The sequence below is a fragment of the Oncorhynchus gorbuscha genome, linkage group LG23 (genome assembly GCF_021184085.1).
Source record: "Oncorhynchus gorbuscha isolate QuinsamMale2020 ecotype Even-year linkage group LG23, OgorEven_v1.0, whole genome shotgun sequence".
NCBI lineage: Eukaryota > Metazoa > Chordata > Actinopteri > Salmoniformes > Salmonidae > Oncorhynchus > Oncorhynchus gorbuscha.
Window position 1 is genome coordinate 30895214 of NC_060195.1, and position 18352 is coordinate 30913565.

Sequence of the window (18352 nt, forward strand, 5' to 3'; positions counted from 1 at the left end):
GATCAAAATCTAATACATTGTTTAGTAGACTACCTTGGGAATGAGTGTGTGTTCAGTCATTTTATCTGTGACCAATTCTCAACCCTTAGTATGTCCGCTTACCTGGGAAACACATATTTCATTGTTTTCTTCCTCCTCATCCTGACTGCCTCTCCTTGACCCTCTTAAACATGATATTTTACATGATCTCACACTCCCTGGTCAAACCTGTATCCTTATTGCTGTCTTCCTCTCCCTCCCTCTCTCTCAATCCCCTTTCCTCTCTCGATTCTCTCTCTATGATTTTCTTCCTTTCCACTCTCTCTTTGTCCATTTTTGAATGTGTTAAATGAGATGCTGGCTTAGTGGGGGTGGATGCACATTTGCAGCTCTCTCTCTCTCTCTCTCTCTCTCTCTGAGAAACAGACTGGTGCACTATCAGTAATGAGGAACATCTCCATGGCAACCTCAGCTGAGCTCCCATCCCCTTGCCAAAACCCACACCCAGGAGGGAGGAAAACAGGAAGTGATGTTTTAACACACGTCCATGAAACAAAACCAGGACAAGGAGTCGACTGTCTGGAGGGGCCCAATTATCATTAGCCCAATCGCATTGACCACGATGCAATCAACATCTGAGCCAGATCTCTGGGGGTAAGGGTGGGGTGAGGAGAACAATTCTAAGTCATGTTTTTGGGTCACAATAGTTGAACCCATCTGGATGGTTACTGAACCTAAATGACTTACAGTAGGTGAATTATTGCCCTGCTGTGTAGAAATACCATCCAGTTCAGATGTGAAGCACTTAGCTGGCTACCTCATCCAGGATAATGTCCTTAGATAATCAATAATGTAATGCTTTTTGCAACACTGGGGCCAGCAGAGCAGAGGAAGAGGCTTTATGCCAACACACAGTCACTGCAATACACATATTAATAAAGAACTGACACACAGCTAAATACATGACTACATACACTGCTGCTATTACAAAAGAAGAAACACACCACATAGGCTGCAATACTCTGAAATACAAATAATATCTATTGCTATGAAGCAGAACACACACACTCACACATACTCAGAGAACACACTGACAAACATACACCCACCCACATACAGAAGTAGTGGTGATCTGAGGGATATGAATAAGCCTCTCGACCTCATTCCCCTAGCCCTTTGTCCCGCCTCCCCTGTTTAGCTGTGATTGACAGCTGGATTCCTGCCGGTGCTGTCAGCCCCGCCCAGCCCAGGGTGTACCTCGCTGAGACGCCAGGGCTCCGAGAGATCCCTGCTGCTGCAGCACAGAACGGAAAATTACCAGCGCCTCCCCCTCCTGTTCTGTCTCTCTCTCCCTCCCTCGTCACTCTCCCTCTCACACACACACACAGTGAGCAGCAGTATACAGAGCACATACTGAACCACTCAAAAGCAAAGAGACAGCTCCAGGCATTATTACTGGAGCCATGCTGGAGCCATACTGGAGCCATGCTGGAGCCATACTGGAACCATGATGGAGCCATGCTGGAGCCATACTGGAACCATGATGGAGCCATGCTGGAGCCATACTGGAGCCATACTGGAACCATGATGGAGCCATGCTGGAGCCATACTGGAGCCATACTGGAACCATGATGGAGCCATGCTGGAGCCATACTGGAACCATACTGGAACCATGATGGAGCCATGCTGGAGCCATACTGGAGCCATACTGGAACCATGATGGAGCCATGCTGGAGCCATACTGGAGCCATACTGGAACCATGATGGAGCCATACTGGAGCCATACTGGAACCATGATGGAGCCATACTGGAGCCATACTGGAACCATGATGGAGCCATACTGGAGCCATACTGGAACCATGATGGAGCCATGCTGGAGCCATACTGGAACCATGATGGAGCCATGCTGGAGCCATACTGGAACCATGATGGAGCCATGCTGGAGCCATACTGGAGCCATACTGGAACCATGATGGAGCCATGCTGGAGCCATACTGGAGCCATACTGGAGCCATACTGGAACCATGATGCAGCCATGCTGGAGCCATACTGGAACCATGATGGAGCCATGCTGGAGCCATACTGGAGCCATACTGGAACCATGATGGAGCCATGCTGGAGCCATACTGGAGCCATACTGGAGCCATGCTAGAGCCATGATGGAGCCATGCTAGAGCCATGATGGAGCCATACTGGAGCCATGATGGAGCCATGATGGAGCCATGCTGGAGCCATACTGGAGCCATGCTGGAGCCATACTGGAGCCATACTGGAGCCATGCTGGAGCCATGCTGGAGCCATGCTGGAGCCATACTGGAACCATACTGGAGCCATGCTGGAGCCATACTGGAGCCATGCTGGAGCCATGCTGGAGCCATGCTGGAGCCGTGCTGGAGCCATGATGGAGCCATGATGGAGCCATGCTGGAGCCATGCTGGAGCCATACTGGAGCCATGCTGGAGCCATGCTGGAGCCATGATGGAGCCATGATGGAGCCATGCTGTAGCCATACTGGAACCATACTGGAGCCATGATGGAGCCATGATGGAGCCATGCTGGAACCATACTGGAGCCATACTGGAACCATACTGGAGCCATACTGGAGCCATACTGGAACCATACTGGAGCCATACTGGAGCCATACTGGAACCATACTGGAGCCATACTGGAGCCATGCTGGAGCCATGCTGGAGCCATGATGGAGCCATGCTGGAGCCATACTGGAGCCATACTGGAGCCATACTGGAACCATACTGGAGCCATACTGGAGCCATACTGGAACCATACTGGAGCCATACTGGAGCCATACTGGAGCCATACTGGAGCCATGCTGGAGCCATGCTGGAGCCATGATGGAGCCATGATGGAGCCATGCTGGAGCCATACTGGAGCCATACTGGAGCCATGCTGGAGCCATGATGGAGCCATGCTGGAGCCATACTGGAGCCATACTGGAACCATGATGGAGCCATGCTGGAGCCATACTGGAGCCATACTGGAGCCATACTGGAGCCATGCTAGAGCCATGATGGAGCCATGCTAGAGCCATGATGGAGCCATACTGGAGCCATGATGGAGCCATGATGGAGCCATGCTGGAGCCATGCTGGAGCCATGCTGGAGCCATACTGGAGCCATGCTGGAGCCATACTGGAGCCATGCTGGAGCCATGCTGGAGCCATGCTGGAGCCATACTGGAACCATACTGGAGCCATGCTGGAGCCATACTGGAGCCATGCTGGAGCCGTGCTGGAGCCGTGCTGGAGCCGTGCTGGAGCCATGATGGAGCCATGATGGAGCCATGCTGGAGCCATGCTGGAGCCATACTGGAACCATACTGGAGCCATACTGGAGCCATGCTGGAGCCATGCTGCAGCCATGATGGAGCCATGCTGGAGCCATGCTGGAGCCATACTGGAGCCATACTGGAGCCATACTGGAACCATACTGGAGCCATACTGGAGCCATACTGGAACCATACTGGAGCCATACTGGAGCCATACTGGAGCCATGCTGGAGCCATGATGGAGCCATGATGGAGCCATGCTGGAGCCATGCTGGAGCCATGCTGGAGCCATGATGGAGCCATGATGGAGCCATGCTGGAGCCATGCTGGAGCCATACTGGAGCCATACTGGAGCCATGCTGGGCCCAAACGTATCAGAGAGAGAGATAGCATGGCAATATAGAGAATCTGTTATTTATTACTCTCAGACACCTAGTGATCTTCCTAACACACCCTGACCCACTACCACATGCCCAGCACTGCAACATTCAGAACCCCTGTGTGATCATAGAGAGCCCCAAAGCACATGGAGAAGACTAAAATATGAGCCAACCAAAAGATCATACCGTGGCTCTGAGCTTGTATTTTACTTAGTTGTTTATACTGACCCACCACTCACTAAAATGAGGTCAGTGCATTATCAAATAGTATGAAATAATGTATTAACAAACAGGATACATCATAGCGCTTAACAATATTAACAAAACCACTTGAATGCCACTGGTTACAAACAAGCACCACTTTAAATGGCAAAAAGAAAGCTAAGTCCACACAAGTAGATAGCGTTTGCAGTTGATATACACAGTTTGTGGTCAAATAAAAGGGTCTGAGCAGCTTACATGCTGAGCGGATCAAGCCGCCCTGACATACTTAGTGTATGTTCATGAAAATGGGGAGAATCCTGTTTACAGCGTGCTGAGGCAGATAGTGCACATGTCTGGGGAGAGGGATGATATTTCACCATTCCTCCTCTCAGCTGCTACCCACAGACTCCCACAATACACACACACTCCTACAATACACACACACTCCCACAATACACACACACTCCTACAATACACACACACTCCCACAATACACACACACTCCTACAATACACACACACTCCCACAATACACACACACTCCCACAATACATACACACTCCCACAATACATACACACTCCCACAATACACACACACTCCCACAATACACACACACTCCCACAATACACACACACTCCCACAATACATACACACTCCCACAATACATACACACTCCCACAATACACACACACTTCCACAATATACACACACTTCCACAGATACACAAACACACACACACACACTCCCACAATACACACACACACTTCCACAGATACAGACACACACTCCCACAATACACACACACACTTCCACAGATACAGATACACACACACTCCCACAATGCACACACACACTTCCACAGATACAGATACACACACTCCCACAATATACACACACACTCCCAGAGATACAGATACACACACACACACTCCCACAATACACACACAAACTCCCACAGATACAGATACACACACACACACACGCACACATGCACACTCCCACAATACACACACACACTCCCACAGATACAGATACATACACACTCCCACAATACACACATACACTCTCCCACAATACACACACACACACTCCCACAATACACACACATACTACCACAGATACAGATAAACTCACACAAATACACACACACTCCCACAACACACACACACACTCCCACACATCCAGATACACACACACACTCCCACAGATACAGATACACACACACACAGATACAGATACAAACACATTCACACACACAATGAGAATACAAGGCCGATGGACTGAAAGAGGGAGGGGAGAGGGAAAGAGGGGGTGGGGAGAGATAGATATACTGTACATTGAAATTGAGGGAAATATTGTGAGACTAATGGAAAGCAACATGATACGTAAAGAAAGATACACAGAGATGGATACAGATGGATTGACAGAAAGATAGACAGAGAAAGAAAGAGAGATGGATACAGATGGATTGACAGAAAGATAGACAGAGAAAGAAAGAGAGATGGATACAGATGGACTGACAGAAAGATAGACAGAGAAAGAAAGAGAGATGGATACAGATGGATTGACAGAAAGATAGACAGAGAAAGAAAGAGAGATGGATACAGATGGACTGTCAGAAAGATAGACAGAGAAAGAAAGAGAGATGGATACAGATGGACTGACAGAAAGATAGACAGAGAAAGAAAGAGAGATGGATGGACAGAAAGATAGACAGAGAAAGAAAGAGAGATGAATACAGATGGACTGAGAAAGATAGACAGAGAAAGAAAGAGAGATGAATACAGATGGACTGACAGAAAGATAGACAGAGAAAGAAAGAGAGATGAATACAGATGGACTGACAGAAAGATAGACAGAGAAAGAAAGAGAGATGGATACAGATGGACTGACAGAAAGATAGACAGAGAAAGAAAGAGAGATGAATACAGATGGACTGACAGAAAGATAGACAGAGAAAGAAAGAGAGATGGATACAGATGGACAGAAAGATAGACAGAAAGATAGACAGAGAAACAGAAAAGAAAGAGATGAATACAGATGGACTGACAGAAAGATAGACAGAGAAAGAAAGAGAGATGAATACAGATGGACTGACAGAAAGATAGACAGAGAAAGAAAGAGAGATGGATACAGATGGACTGACAGAAAGATAGACAGAGAAAGAAAGAGAGATGAATACAGATGGACTGACAGAAAGATAGACAGAGAAAGAAAGAGAGATGGATACAGATGGATTGACAGAAAGATAGACAGAGAAAGAAAGAGAGATGAATACAGATGGACTGACAGAAAGATAGACAGAGAAAGAAAGAGAGATGAATACAGATGGACTGACAGAAAGATAGACAGAGAAAGAAAGAGAGATGAATACAGATGGACTGACAGAAAGATAGACAGAGAAAGAAAGAGAGATGAATACAGATGGACTGACAGAAAGATAGACAGAGAAAGAAAGAGAGATGGATACAGATGGACTGACAGAAAGATAGACAGAGAAAGAAAGAGAGATGGATACAGATGGACTGACAGAAAGATAGACAGAGAAAGAAAGAGAGATGGATACAGATGGACTGACAGAAAGGAGGAGGGGAAAGATAGAGAAACAGTGAGAATGGAGGAAATTAAAAATAGGAATGAGACAAGGTAACATAGACTGAAATACAAATCAAATCAACCTTCATTTGTCACATGCGCCGAATACAACAAGTGTAAACCTTACCATGAAATGCAAGCCCTTAACCAACAGTGTAAACCTTACCATGAAATGCAAGCCCTTAACCAACAGTGTAGACCTTACCATGAAATGCAAGCCCTTAACCAACAGTGTAGACCTTACCATGAAACACAAGCCCTTAACCACAAGCCCTTAACCAACAGTGTAGACCTTAACCAACAGTGAAACACACAAGCCCTTAACCAACAGTGTAGACCTTACCGTGAAACACAAGCCCTTAACCAACAGTGTAGACCTTACCGTGAAACACAAGCCCTTAACCAACAGTGTAGACCTTACCGTGAAACACAAGCCCTTAACCAACAGTGTAGACCTTACCGTGAAACACAAGCCCTTAACCAACAGTGTAGACCTTACTGTGAAACACAAGCCCTTAACCAACAGTGTAGACCTTACCGAAAACACAAGCCCTGAAACACAAGCCCTTAACCAACAGTGTAGACCTTACCATGAAACACAAGCCCTTAACCAACAGTATAGACCTTACCGTGAAACACAAGCCCTTAACCAACAGTGTAGACCTTACCGTGAAACACAAGCCCTTAACCAACAGTGTAGACCTTACCATGAAACACAAGCCCTTAACCAACAGTGTAGACCTTACCATGAAACACAAGCCCTTAACCAACAGTGTAGACCTTACCATGAAACACAAGCCCTTAACCAACAGTGTAGACCTTACCGTGAAACACAAGCCCTTAACCAACAGTGTAGACCTTACCGTGAAACACAAGCCCTTAACCAACAGTGCAGTTCAAGAAGAGTTAAGAAAAGATTTAACAAATAGACTAAAGTAAAAAATTTGAATAAAAAGTAACACAACAAGAATAACAATAACGAGACTATATACAAGGGGTACCAGTACCGAGTCAGTGTGCGAGGGTACAGGTTAGTTGAGGTCATTTGTACATGTAGGTGGGGTGAAGTGACTACGCATAGATAATAAACAACGAGAAGCAGAGGTGTACAAAAGGGAGGGGGGGTTTAGTGTAAATAGTCTGGTGGCCATTTGATTCATTGTTCAGCAGTATTATGGCTTGGGGGTAGAAGCTGTTGAGGAGCCTTTTGGTCCCAGACTTGGCTCTCCGGTACCGCTTGCCATGCGATAGCAGAGAAAACAGTCTATACTGGGTGACTGGAGTCTCTGATAATTGTTTGGGATTTCCTCTGACACTGCCTATTACATAGGTCCTGGATGGCAGGAAGTTTGGCTCCTTACACGGTCGGATACCGAGCAGTTGCCATACCAGGCGGTGACGCAACCGGCCAGGATGCTCTCGATGGTGTAGCTGTAGAAACTTTTGAGGATCTGGGGATCCATGCCAAATCTTTTCAATCTCCTGAGGGGGAAAATGTTTTGTTGTGCCCTCTTCACGACTGTCTTGGTATGTTTGAACCTTGCTAGTTTGTTGGTGATGTGGACACCAAGGAACTTGAAACTCTCAACCCGCTCCACTACAGCCCCGTCGGTGTTAATGGGGGCCTATTCGACTCGCGTTTTCCTGTAGTCTACGATCAGCTCCTTTGTCTTGCTCACATTGAGGGAGAGGTGATTGTCCTGGCACCACACTGCCAGTTCTCTGACCTCCCTACCAGGTCGTTTCATCGTTGTCGGTAATCAAACCTACCACTGTTGTGTCATCAGCAAACTTAATGATGGTGTTTAAGTCATGTTTGCCCACGCAGCTGTGGGTGAACAGGGAGTACAGGAAGGGACTAAGTACACACCCCTGAAGGCCCCAATGTTAAGTATCAGCGTGGCAGACGTGTTGTTGCCTACTCTTACCACCAGGGGGCGGCCCATCAGGATGCCCAGGATCCAGTTGCAGAGGGAGGTGTTTAGTCCCAGAATTCTTAGGTGAACTTTGTGGGCACTATGGTGTTGAACGCTGAGCTGTAGTCAAAGAACAGCATTCTCACATAGGTGTTCCTTTTGTCCAGGTGGGAAACGGCAGTGTGGAGTGTGATTGAGATCATCTGTGGATCTGTTGGGACGGTATGCGAATTGGAGTGGGTCAAGGGTGTCCGGGAGGATGCTGTTGATGTGAGCCATGAGAGCCACGTGAGTGCTACGGGCAGTAATCATTTAGGCAGGTTACTTTTGCTTCCTTGAGCACAGGGACTATGTTTGTCTGCTTGAAACATGTAAGTATTACTGACACGGTCAGGGAAAGATTGAAATGTCAGTAAGGACACTTGACAGTTGATCCACACATGCTTTTAGTACACATCCTGGTAATCTATCTGGCCCAGCGGCTTTGTGAATGTTGACCTGTTTAAAGGTTTTGTTCACATCGGTTACCGAGAGCGTTATCACACAATTGTGAGAGACGGAATCTAAAACAAAAATCCAGAAAAATCACATTGTATGATTTTTAAGTAATTCATTTGCATTTTATTGCATGACGTAAGTATTTGATCAACTACCAACCAGTAAGAATTCCGGCTCTCACAGACATATTAGTTTTTCTTTAAGAAGCCCTCCTGTTCTCCACTCATTACCTGTATTAACTGCACCTGTTTGAATTCGTTACCTGTATAAAAGACACCTGTCCACACACTCAATCAAACAGAATCCATCCTCTCCACAATGGCCAAGACCAGAGAGCTGTGTAATGACATCAGGGATACAAATGTAGACCTGCACAAGGCTGGGATGGGCTATAGGACAATAGACAAGCAGCTGGGTGGGAAGGCAACAACTGTTGGCGCAATTATTAGAAAATGGAAGAAGTTCAAGATGACGGTCAGTCACCCACGGTCTCGGGCTCCATGCAACATCTCACCTCGTGGGGCATCAATGATCATGAGGAAGGTGAGGGATCAGCCCAGAACTACACAGGAGGACATGGTCAATGACCTGAAGAGAGCTGGGACCACAGTCTCAAAGAAAACCATTAGTAACACACTACGCCGTCATGGATTAAAACCCTGCAGCGCACGCAAGGACCCCCAGCTCAAGCCAGCGCATGTCCAGGCCCGTCTGAAGTTTGCCAATGACCATCTGGATGATCCAGAGGAGAAATGGGAGAAGGTCATGTGGTCTGATGAGACAAAAAAATAGAGCTTTTTGGTCTAAACTCCACTCGCCGTGTTTGGATGAAGAAGAAGGATGAGTACAACCCCAAGAACACCATCCCAACCGTGAAGCGTGGAGGTGGAAACATCATTCTTTGGTGATGCTTTTCTGCAAAGGGGACAAGACGACTGCACCGCATTGAGGGGAGGATGGATGGGGCCATGTATCACAAGATCTTAATATTTAATATTAGACATCACGCACCAGCTGTTATTGGCAAATAGACACACACCCACACCTCGTAAGACGTAGCTTCTCTGTTCTGCCAGTGCAACAAGATTATGTACAAAATAACTTTAAAAATATGTTACACAAAACGCAAAATAGAAATAACAAAATAGCACATCTGGTTTCGAGAATGTAAAAAGTCAGCCATGTTCTTCGGCGCCATCTTTTCAAGGGAGAGCGATAGAGAGACAAGGTAAGGGCAGAGGGATAGAGAGAAATTGATGTTAAAAGTTGGGAACCCAAGAGAAAAACAGAGACCATGAGATTGAGAGAAAGGCACGGTGAGTCAGGGAAATGTAGGAAGAAGGGGAGAGAAAGGCACAGTGAGTCAGGGAAATGTAGGAAGATGGGGAGAGAAAGGCACAGTGAGTCAGGGAAATGTAAGAAGAAGGGGAGAGAAAGGCAGTGAGTCAGGGAAATGTAGGAAGAAGGGGAGAGAAAGGCACAGTGAGTCAGGGAAATGTAGGAAGAAGGGGAGAGAAAGGCACAGTGAGTCAGGGAAATGTAGGAAGAAGGGGAGAGACAGGCACAGTGAGTCAGGGAAATGTAGGAAGAAGGGGAGAAAAAGGCACAGTGAGTCAGGGAAATGTAGGAAGAAGGGGAGAGAAAGGCACAGTGAGTCAGGGAAATGTAGGAAGAAGGGGAGAGAAAGGCACAGTGAGTCAGGGAAATGTAGGAAGAAGGGGAGAGAAAGGCACAGTGAGTCAGGGAAATGTAGGAAGAAGGGGAGAGAAAGGCACGGTGAGTCAGGGAAATGTAGGAAGAAGGGGAGAGAAAGGCACGGTGAGTCAGGGAAATGTAGGAAGAAGGGGAGAGAAAGGCAAGGTGAGTCAGGGAAATGTAGGAAGACTGGGAGAGAAAGGCACAGTGAGTCAGGGAAATGTAGGAAGAAGCGGAGAGAAAGGCACAGTGAGTCAGGGAAATGTAGGAAGAAGGGGAGAGAAAGAGGGAGATATATATAAAGTTTAGAGAATGAAAGCGAATCATTACTCAAGCACTCAAAAGTGAAAGTAAGGATTGTTACAGCAGACATCTTGCAAGGCGTGGGAACAGCATAAATAAGGGCAGAGAGACAGGCTTCTTCTGTCATCCACATACCTCCTGGGGACTCAGAGAGATAGACAGACCCCTGACTGTGCCAGGCCAGCTCACTCGCACACAGAAACACATACTCCACCATAAAAATGATGGTCTGTTTGTTTCAATTGCTATATCAGTTAACCTGGGTGGTGTTTGTGAAAGATTCAACAACATGCAATCATGATCTATCAATCGACCTTGTGAATGCAAGGGATTGCCTTACTGACTGACAAAGGAGCATATTTTCAATGTTCAGAGAGGGAGTGATGGACTCAGAAGAAGGTACTGAGTAGTAGCATTCCGAACATGGGGATAGGCATTGACATGATATAATTACAAAAAAAAAAAAAACCGACATCCTGTGAAAGTATTGGTTCCTTCACAATGATGACAACCAATAATCCATCAAAGAAAACAAACAGCTGACATTCTGATTCTGCTTTCATTACAAAGTTCACAATTTGCCCTTTCCAATCAGTCTACAACTCTAACTCTATCCGTGGTAAAAAAAAAATACAAAAAAAATTACAAAAAAAAAAATATATATATACATATATATATTCATTGCAATAGAATCAATAAAAAAGTAGCTTGCAACTAGCTTCCACTAGCGTCATGAAGAGCCATTCATACCTCACAGAGGAATAAACACTTAGCGCGAATATTTCGTTCTGAAAGGTTAGCGAGCCTTCAGCACCTTGGAGAGCAACACTGGATCTATTTACCTAGGAGGACATACGGACAGTGCAAAACAAAGCCAATGTGACAACTCTCGAGGGGTGGGCTGATTTCCGGAAAAGAGGCATTTCTAAAACCATAATCTTGACTGCATCACGTTAAAATGAGCAATACAGTTTCAATTTAATAGAAAATAGGCCCGTTTATGTATATAGATCTTACCTTATCTTTATTAGGAAGCGTTTGTGTTCTGTTAAACGTGTCATTTCCATTAATACTGATCAGTTCTGCATCTGCAGGTGGATACGGAGCGGGGAAAACCACTACGTCACTCTTCAGTGTGTCTGAGCTGAAACACACGTCATACTGCTGAGTAGATTTAGAGTAAGACCAGCTTCCGTCAGGGTGTGTGGTGATCATTGGGGCGCTGTACCTTCTGAAACTGTCCTCTTTCCTGTGGCATTTTACAACTATTAAACTGATGAGGCTCAGTAAAAATATCACTGACACCGAGGCAATGGCGATCAACAAATACAGATTTAAATCAGAGAAGTTCTCTTCCTTTCTCGGCACATTTCTGAATTGAGTCTGGATTTCACCTGTACTTTCAACCACCACTACATCAATAGATACAGTCGCTGACAGTGAGGGTTCTCCGTTATCAGAAACCAACACGACCAACGGGTGAGTTTTCAGGTCATTGTCACTCATTCTCCTCTTAGTCCTTAGTTCCCCGGTGCTGGTTCCGATTCGGAAGAGGTTGGTTCCCTTGGGCTCAGAGATGTGATAAGAAAGCAGCGCATTGTAACCAGAGTCGGAGTCTACAGCCCTGATCTTGGCCACAAAGTAGCCCGCTTCAGCAGAATAGGGAACGTTCTCAGTGTTAACGGAGCCGTGCTCAGAATAGGGCGCGAGAATCCCAGGACTGTTGTCATTCTCATCCAGGATAAAAACGTTCACAGTCACGTTGCTGCTGAGTGGAGGAACACCAGAGTCTGTGGCCTGAACTTTAAACTGGAAAGTTTTGATCTCCTCATAGTTAAAATACTGCAGACTCACTATATCTCCAGTATCCGAGTTTATATTTACAGATGATGATATTGAAACACTTTTATCTAATAATGAATACGTCATCTTTGCATTTTCATCTGAATCTGGGTCAAACGCAGACATCGTGTAAATGACGTCTCCTACCGGACTGTTCTCTTTCACATAAACATTCGCCACGGGGTCTGAGAATAGAGGAGCGTTGTCATTTACATCAGAAACGTGTACTGTAATAACGCTGGTGCTGGAGAGAGGCGGGGTCCCTTCATCCGTAGCTGTGATGGTGACATTATACTGAGAAGCGCTCTCTCTGTCAAGAGGTCCATCAACCACTAAGGAATAATGATTCTTGTATGAGTTGTTTATCGTGAATGGCACAGAGCCTAGTATTTTAACCTGTATAGCGCCATTTGTGCCTGCGTCATTGTCTTTCGCAGTTATCAGACCAACCGTTGTCCCTAATGACGCATCCTCTTTCACTACGTTAACTAAAGAAGTGATAAATATCTCTGGTGTATTGTCATTCACGTCAGTTATTTCAACCAGGACTTTACAGTGAGATGCTCTAGGATTGTGTCCCCTGTCTTGAGCTTGGACACGTATTTCAACAGCATTGTTTTTTTCGTGATCCAACTCTCTTTTAACCGTTATTTCACCGGTAGCTGCATTAATGGCAAATGCGGCAATGTTATTGTCACTGTTTTGGTTAATGAAAATATAAACGATTTCCCCATTCAGATCTTCATCTGCGTCACTCGCTTGAACCGTGATGACGGATGCACCTATAGGCGTATTCTCAGGAATACGAGCTTTATAAAGTGGCTTTTTAAAAATGGGTATATTATCGTTAACGTCTTTCACATTTACAATGATAAGCGATGTCCCTGATCTAGGGGGTTTTCCTCCATCTACAGCGGTCAGTGTGAGCTGGATAACGGGCTGTTTCTCTCGGTCTAAGGCTTTCTGCAGCACTAACTCAGCAGACGCACTCTGCTCTCCACCGCTCTGTACATCCAGGGAGAAGTGTTCATTCGGGCTCAGCTTGTAGCTGTTTACTGAGTTAGCCCCTACATCCGTATCGTAGGCGCTTTCCAAAGGAAATCTCTCCCCTGGAAATGCAGATTCAGATACAGTCAAATATGTTTTAGAGGACCTAAACGAGGGTGAGTTGTCATTTATATCCAAAACATTCACTTCAAATCTGTATAGATTCAATGGCAAATTCACAATGGCTTCCAGTTCTAACGTACACTTCGTGCTCCGAGCACAGAGGTCGTCTCTGTCTATTCTCTCTCTCACGGACAGAATTCCATTTTTTTTATTTACATCAAAATACCTCTGATTGGGTCCGGATATCTTAAACCCACGATATTCAAGTTGCTGCACGTCTAGATGCAAATCCTTCGCCAAATGTCCAACAACAGTGCCCTGGTTAGATTCCTCCGATATGGAATAGACGATCTGTGCTGAAGCGATACTCCAAAGATGACATAACGTGAGGAGATAGTACATCCGCGAAGGAAACATAACCCATTTGTGAGTCATTGTGTCGGTATTCCGTTAACGAAACATTATGTGAAGAACAGAGGCTATCACCCGCATAGATGCATAAACCAAAACAGAACCAGACGAGAGCCACGATGTTCTGCTGCTCACCCGAACGAAGCCTTTTTTTCCCAACAACGACCAATGCTCCTGTGTGGGGCGGAGCCTCGCACGGAGAGCGAGGATTTACACTGCGTGAGACGATAGCGATACCGTGTGGATATATAAAACAATCAAACATGTCTGTGGAAGTGGAGACCAAACACAGTAAAATCCCCCCAAAATGTTAGTGACCACAAGATGACCAAATGATGACCTTGGTGAGTTCTGACCAACATGATTAGAATCTGTACTAAACATACACCAACACTTTACAATGTTCATAGGCCTACAATTTAAAGTACGCGGTGCATTTCAAAACCATGAACAGCAAGGCCTGCATCGTCTTCACCGCACGCAAATAGTCCGCCAACAGGTGACAACTTTGAACTGTACAGTATTTCAATGATCATTTCAATGAGTGAAAAAAGAAAGAAAATAACAATGTCATAAAGACCCATAGAAGACATATAATGCAATCATTACGGCACACATTTCGTTCACTGAACTGTACTTCTTACCTTCTCATTGTTGGGTAATGTCTGAGTCCTGTTAAACGTCTCATTTCCGTTAATACTGATCAGTTCTGCATCTGCAGGTGGATACGGAGCGGGGAAAACCACCACGTCGCTCTTCAGTGTGTCTGAACTGAAACACACGTCATACTGCTGAGTAGATTTAGAGTAAGACCAGCTTCCGTCAGGGTGTGTGGTGATCATTGGGGCGCTGTACCTTCTGAAACTGTCTTCTGTCCTGTGGCATTTTACAGCTATTAAACTGATGAGGCTCAGTAAAAATATCACTGACACCGAGGCAATGGCGATCAACAAATACAGGTTTAAATCAGAGAAGTTCTCCTCCTTTCTCGGCACATTTCTGAATTGAGTCTGGATTTCACCTGTACTTTCAACCACCACTACATCAATAGACACAGTCGCTGACAGGGAGGGTTCTCCGTTATCAGAAACCAACACGACCAACGGGTGAGTTTTCAGGTCATTGTCACTCATTCTCCTCTTAGTCCTTAGTTCCCCGGTGCTGGTTCCGATTCGGAAGAGGTTGGTTCCCTTGGGCTCAGAGATGTGATAAGAAAGCAGCGCATTGTAGCCAGAGTCGGCGTCTACAGCCCTGATCTTGGCCACAAAGTAGCCCGCTTCAGCAGAATAGGGAACGTTCTCAGTATTAACGGAGCCGTGCTCAGAATAGGGCGCGAGAATCCCAGGACTGTTGTCATTCTCATCCAGGATAAAAACGTTCACAGTCACGTTGCTGCTGAGTGGAGGAACACCAGAGTCTGTGGCCTGAACTTTCAACTGGAAAGTTTTGATCTCCTCATAGTTAAAAGACTGCAGACTGATTATATCTCCAGTATCTGAGTTTATATTTACAGATGATATTGGAACCCTTTTATCTAATAATGTGTATGTAATCTTTGAGTTTTTTTCGGAATCTCGATCAATAGCTGAAATCGTAAAAATGACGTCTCCTACAGGACTGTTCTCTTTCACATAAACATTAATCGCAGGTTCTGAGAAGAGAGGCGCGTTGTCATTCACATCAGAGACATGTATTGTAATATCGCTGGTGCTGGAGAGAGGCGGGGTCCCTTCATCCGTAGCTGTGATAGTGACATTATACTGAGAAGCACTCTCTCTGTCCAGAGGCCCATCAACCACTAATGTATAATAGTTTTTATAGTTTGACTTTAGTTTAAAGGGGACAGATCCCACAACTTTAAAATGTGTAAGTCCGTTATTACCTCCGTCTTTATCAGTTACTGTTACCAAGGCGACCACGGTCCCTATCTCAGCATCCTCTTTTACTGGGCTCATAAGTGATGTTACTGCGATTTCAGGAGCATTGTCATTGACATCAATAACTTCTACTAACACTTTAGAATAACCACTGCGAGGCGAGGAGCCTTGGTCCGTCGCCTGAACTCGAATTTCATATGCAGCATTTTCTTCATGATCCAATTTCCTTTTAACAGTAATTTCACCACTTTGTGAATCTATTGAAAAATCATCTGCAGAATTCAAATTTCCACGTTTCATGAAGCTATATGCAACGTCAGCATGTGTACCTTCATCTAAATCCGTAGCCTCTAGCTTCAATATTGTTGTCCCCAAAGATACATTTTCATTAACACGGACCTTGTAAAGTGGTTTAGCAAATGTTGGCGAGTTATCATTGACATCAATTAAGTTAACAATGATCTGTGAAGTCCCGGATCTTGGAGGTTTTCCTCCATCTACAGCGGTCAGTGTGAGCTGGATAACGGGCTGTTTCTCTCGGTCTAAAGCTTTCTGCAGCACTAACTCAGCAGACACACTCTGCTCTCCACCGCTCTGTACATCCAGGGAGAAGTGTTCATTCGGGCTCAGCTTGTAGCTGTTTACCGAGTTACTGCCCGTATCTGCGTCATTCGCAATCGGTAAAGGATATCTCTCTCCAGAAGAGGACGATTCTGATATGTTAAATATATGAAAGCTTTCTAGAAATGTAGGTGCATTATCATTGATGTCTAATATGTGTATTTCAATACGGTGAATAAGCATAGGATGGCTCAATATGGCTTCTATATTTAAGGAGCACTTTGCCGTATTCGGACAAAGCTCCTCTCTGTCTATCCTCTCATTAACGTACAGAATTCCTGTTTTCAAATTAGCCTCTACAAATCTCTTACTCTGACCGAATGCAATCCTTAGACCCCTCGACTCCAGTTCCTGAACATTAAGGTTAAAATCCTTAGCGAGATTCCCCACAAAAGTGCCTTTGTCCACCTCCTCTGAAACGGAGTAAGAGATCTGCGCTGCAGACCAGTCAAATAAACAAAGCCACGCGACGCACTGAATCCAAACGCGTTCCCTTTGTCTTCGACGACCCATCGCTGCTTGCGCAAAACAACTGAATTCAAGTAATGGTCAAGTACCCATTAAAACTCTCGAATATTCCGTTATATGTCAGAGATCCTGTACAGCCCAGCCCTCTCCGTCTCTCCACCATTCGAGTTCATCGCTTCACAATTCGCTCGAGACTGGTGGCGCTCGACTCTTTTTAATTCAGGGAGGAGTTACAGTATCTCGATAACATCTCTCCCATTTGTGGTCCATAGTGACACCGTGTGTTACTTTTATACATATTTTATTCTTTACATTACAATGTATATTTTTACAGTTTTTTTTTACAATACTGAGATAACCTGAAGTAGACAACCTCGTGTCGATCATTCACTCACATAAAGGCCTATATATGTAAAAGTCAAGCTGTTCTGTTAAATGGGAAAAAAATTGGAAAACATAAGAAAAGTAAATCAACCTCATGTAATGACAAAACGTGTCATCAAGTGTCATCTTCGGATAACAATAGGAGAATCTATAAGAATCAATGATTAAACCAACCCGAGACATTGATCACACACAGCAACGTGCTGGCCTATCAATCTAAAATGAACGTTCATCAGCAGAGAGCGAGAACGGTTTCAGCAACATAGACAGCACTTGATAAGCGTTCACGCATGCTGAACAAAGCTTTTGACAGGGTTGAAATGGAGAAAGTTACAGTATGCATCTATAGGCGCTTATAATGTCAATGGCAATTGTGCAGTCTATCATCAATCTGAATGTATATATATGTATATATATAATCTATATATATAAATATAATCTCAATGTATATTTCCCATGCCTTGTAACCTTTCGTGCCTATTTACTCACAATACCTAATATATGCACAACTTTGTTGGGATTTGACACATCAACACATTCGTGAAGCGCAACACTATTGTACAGTGTAGCAAGAAGTGATTTACACCTTGAACTCTTGGCGCGAAGATTAAGCACTGAAGTGTAGAGCATTTTCAGAACCATGGACAGCAAAACTAGTTCAATCAAGCCAGGAGGCCATACGCACTGGTCAAAACAAATCCAATGTAACAACTCTCGAGTGGGGGGCTGTTTTCAAGGAAAGAGTCAATTATAAAATAATATGATTTCACTACTAGGAGTTCAA

At 45.0% G+C, this 18352-nt stretch overlaps 1 protein-coding gene across 11 annotated transcripts in view; it reads right to left on the bottom strand.

Annotated features, from left to right (window-relative positions):
* The window catches only part of LOC124011672 (protocadherin alpha-C2-like), a 234905-nt gene that overhangs the window by 73932 nt on the left and 142621 nt on the right, over nucleotides 1-18352 (bottom strand). Inside the window, exon 1 of one of the 11 annotated variants that reach the window (XM_046325151.1) lies at nucleotides 14863-17331. The exons of 9 other annotated variants lie outside the window; for them this stretch is intronic. In XM_046325151.1, the coding sequence (XP_046181107.1) occupies nucleotides 14863-17229 (2367 nt within the window). In that variant the 5' untranslated portion in view covers nucleotides 17230-17331. Of the gene's footprint in view, nucleotides 1-11872; nucleotides 14350-14862; nucleotides 17332-18352 lie in introns of those variants that run through there. One more of the 11 variants, XM_046325148.1, reaches the window with a different exon arrangement.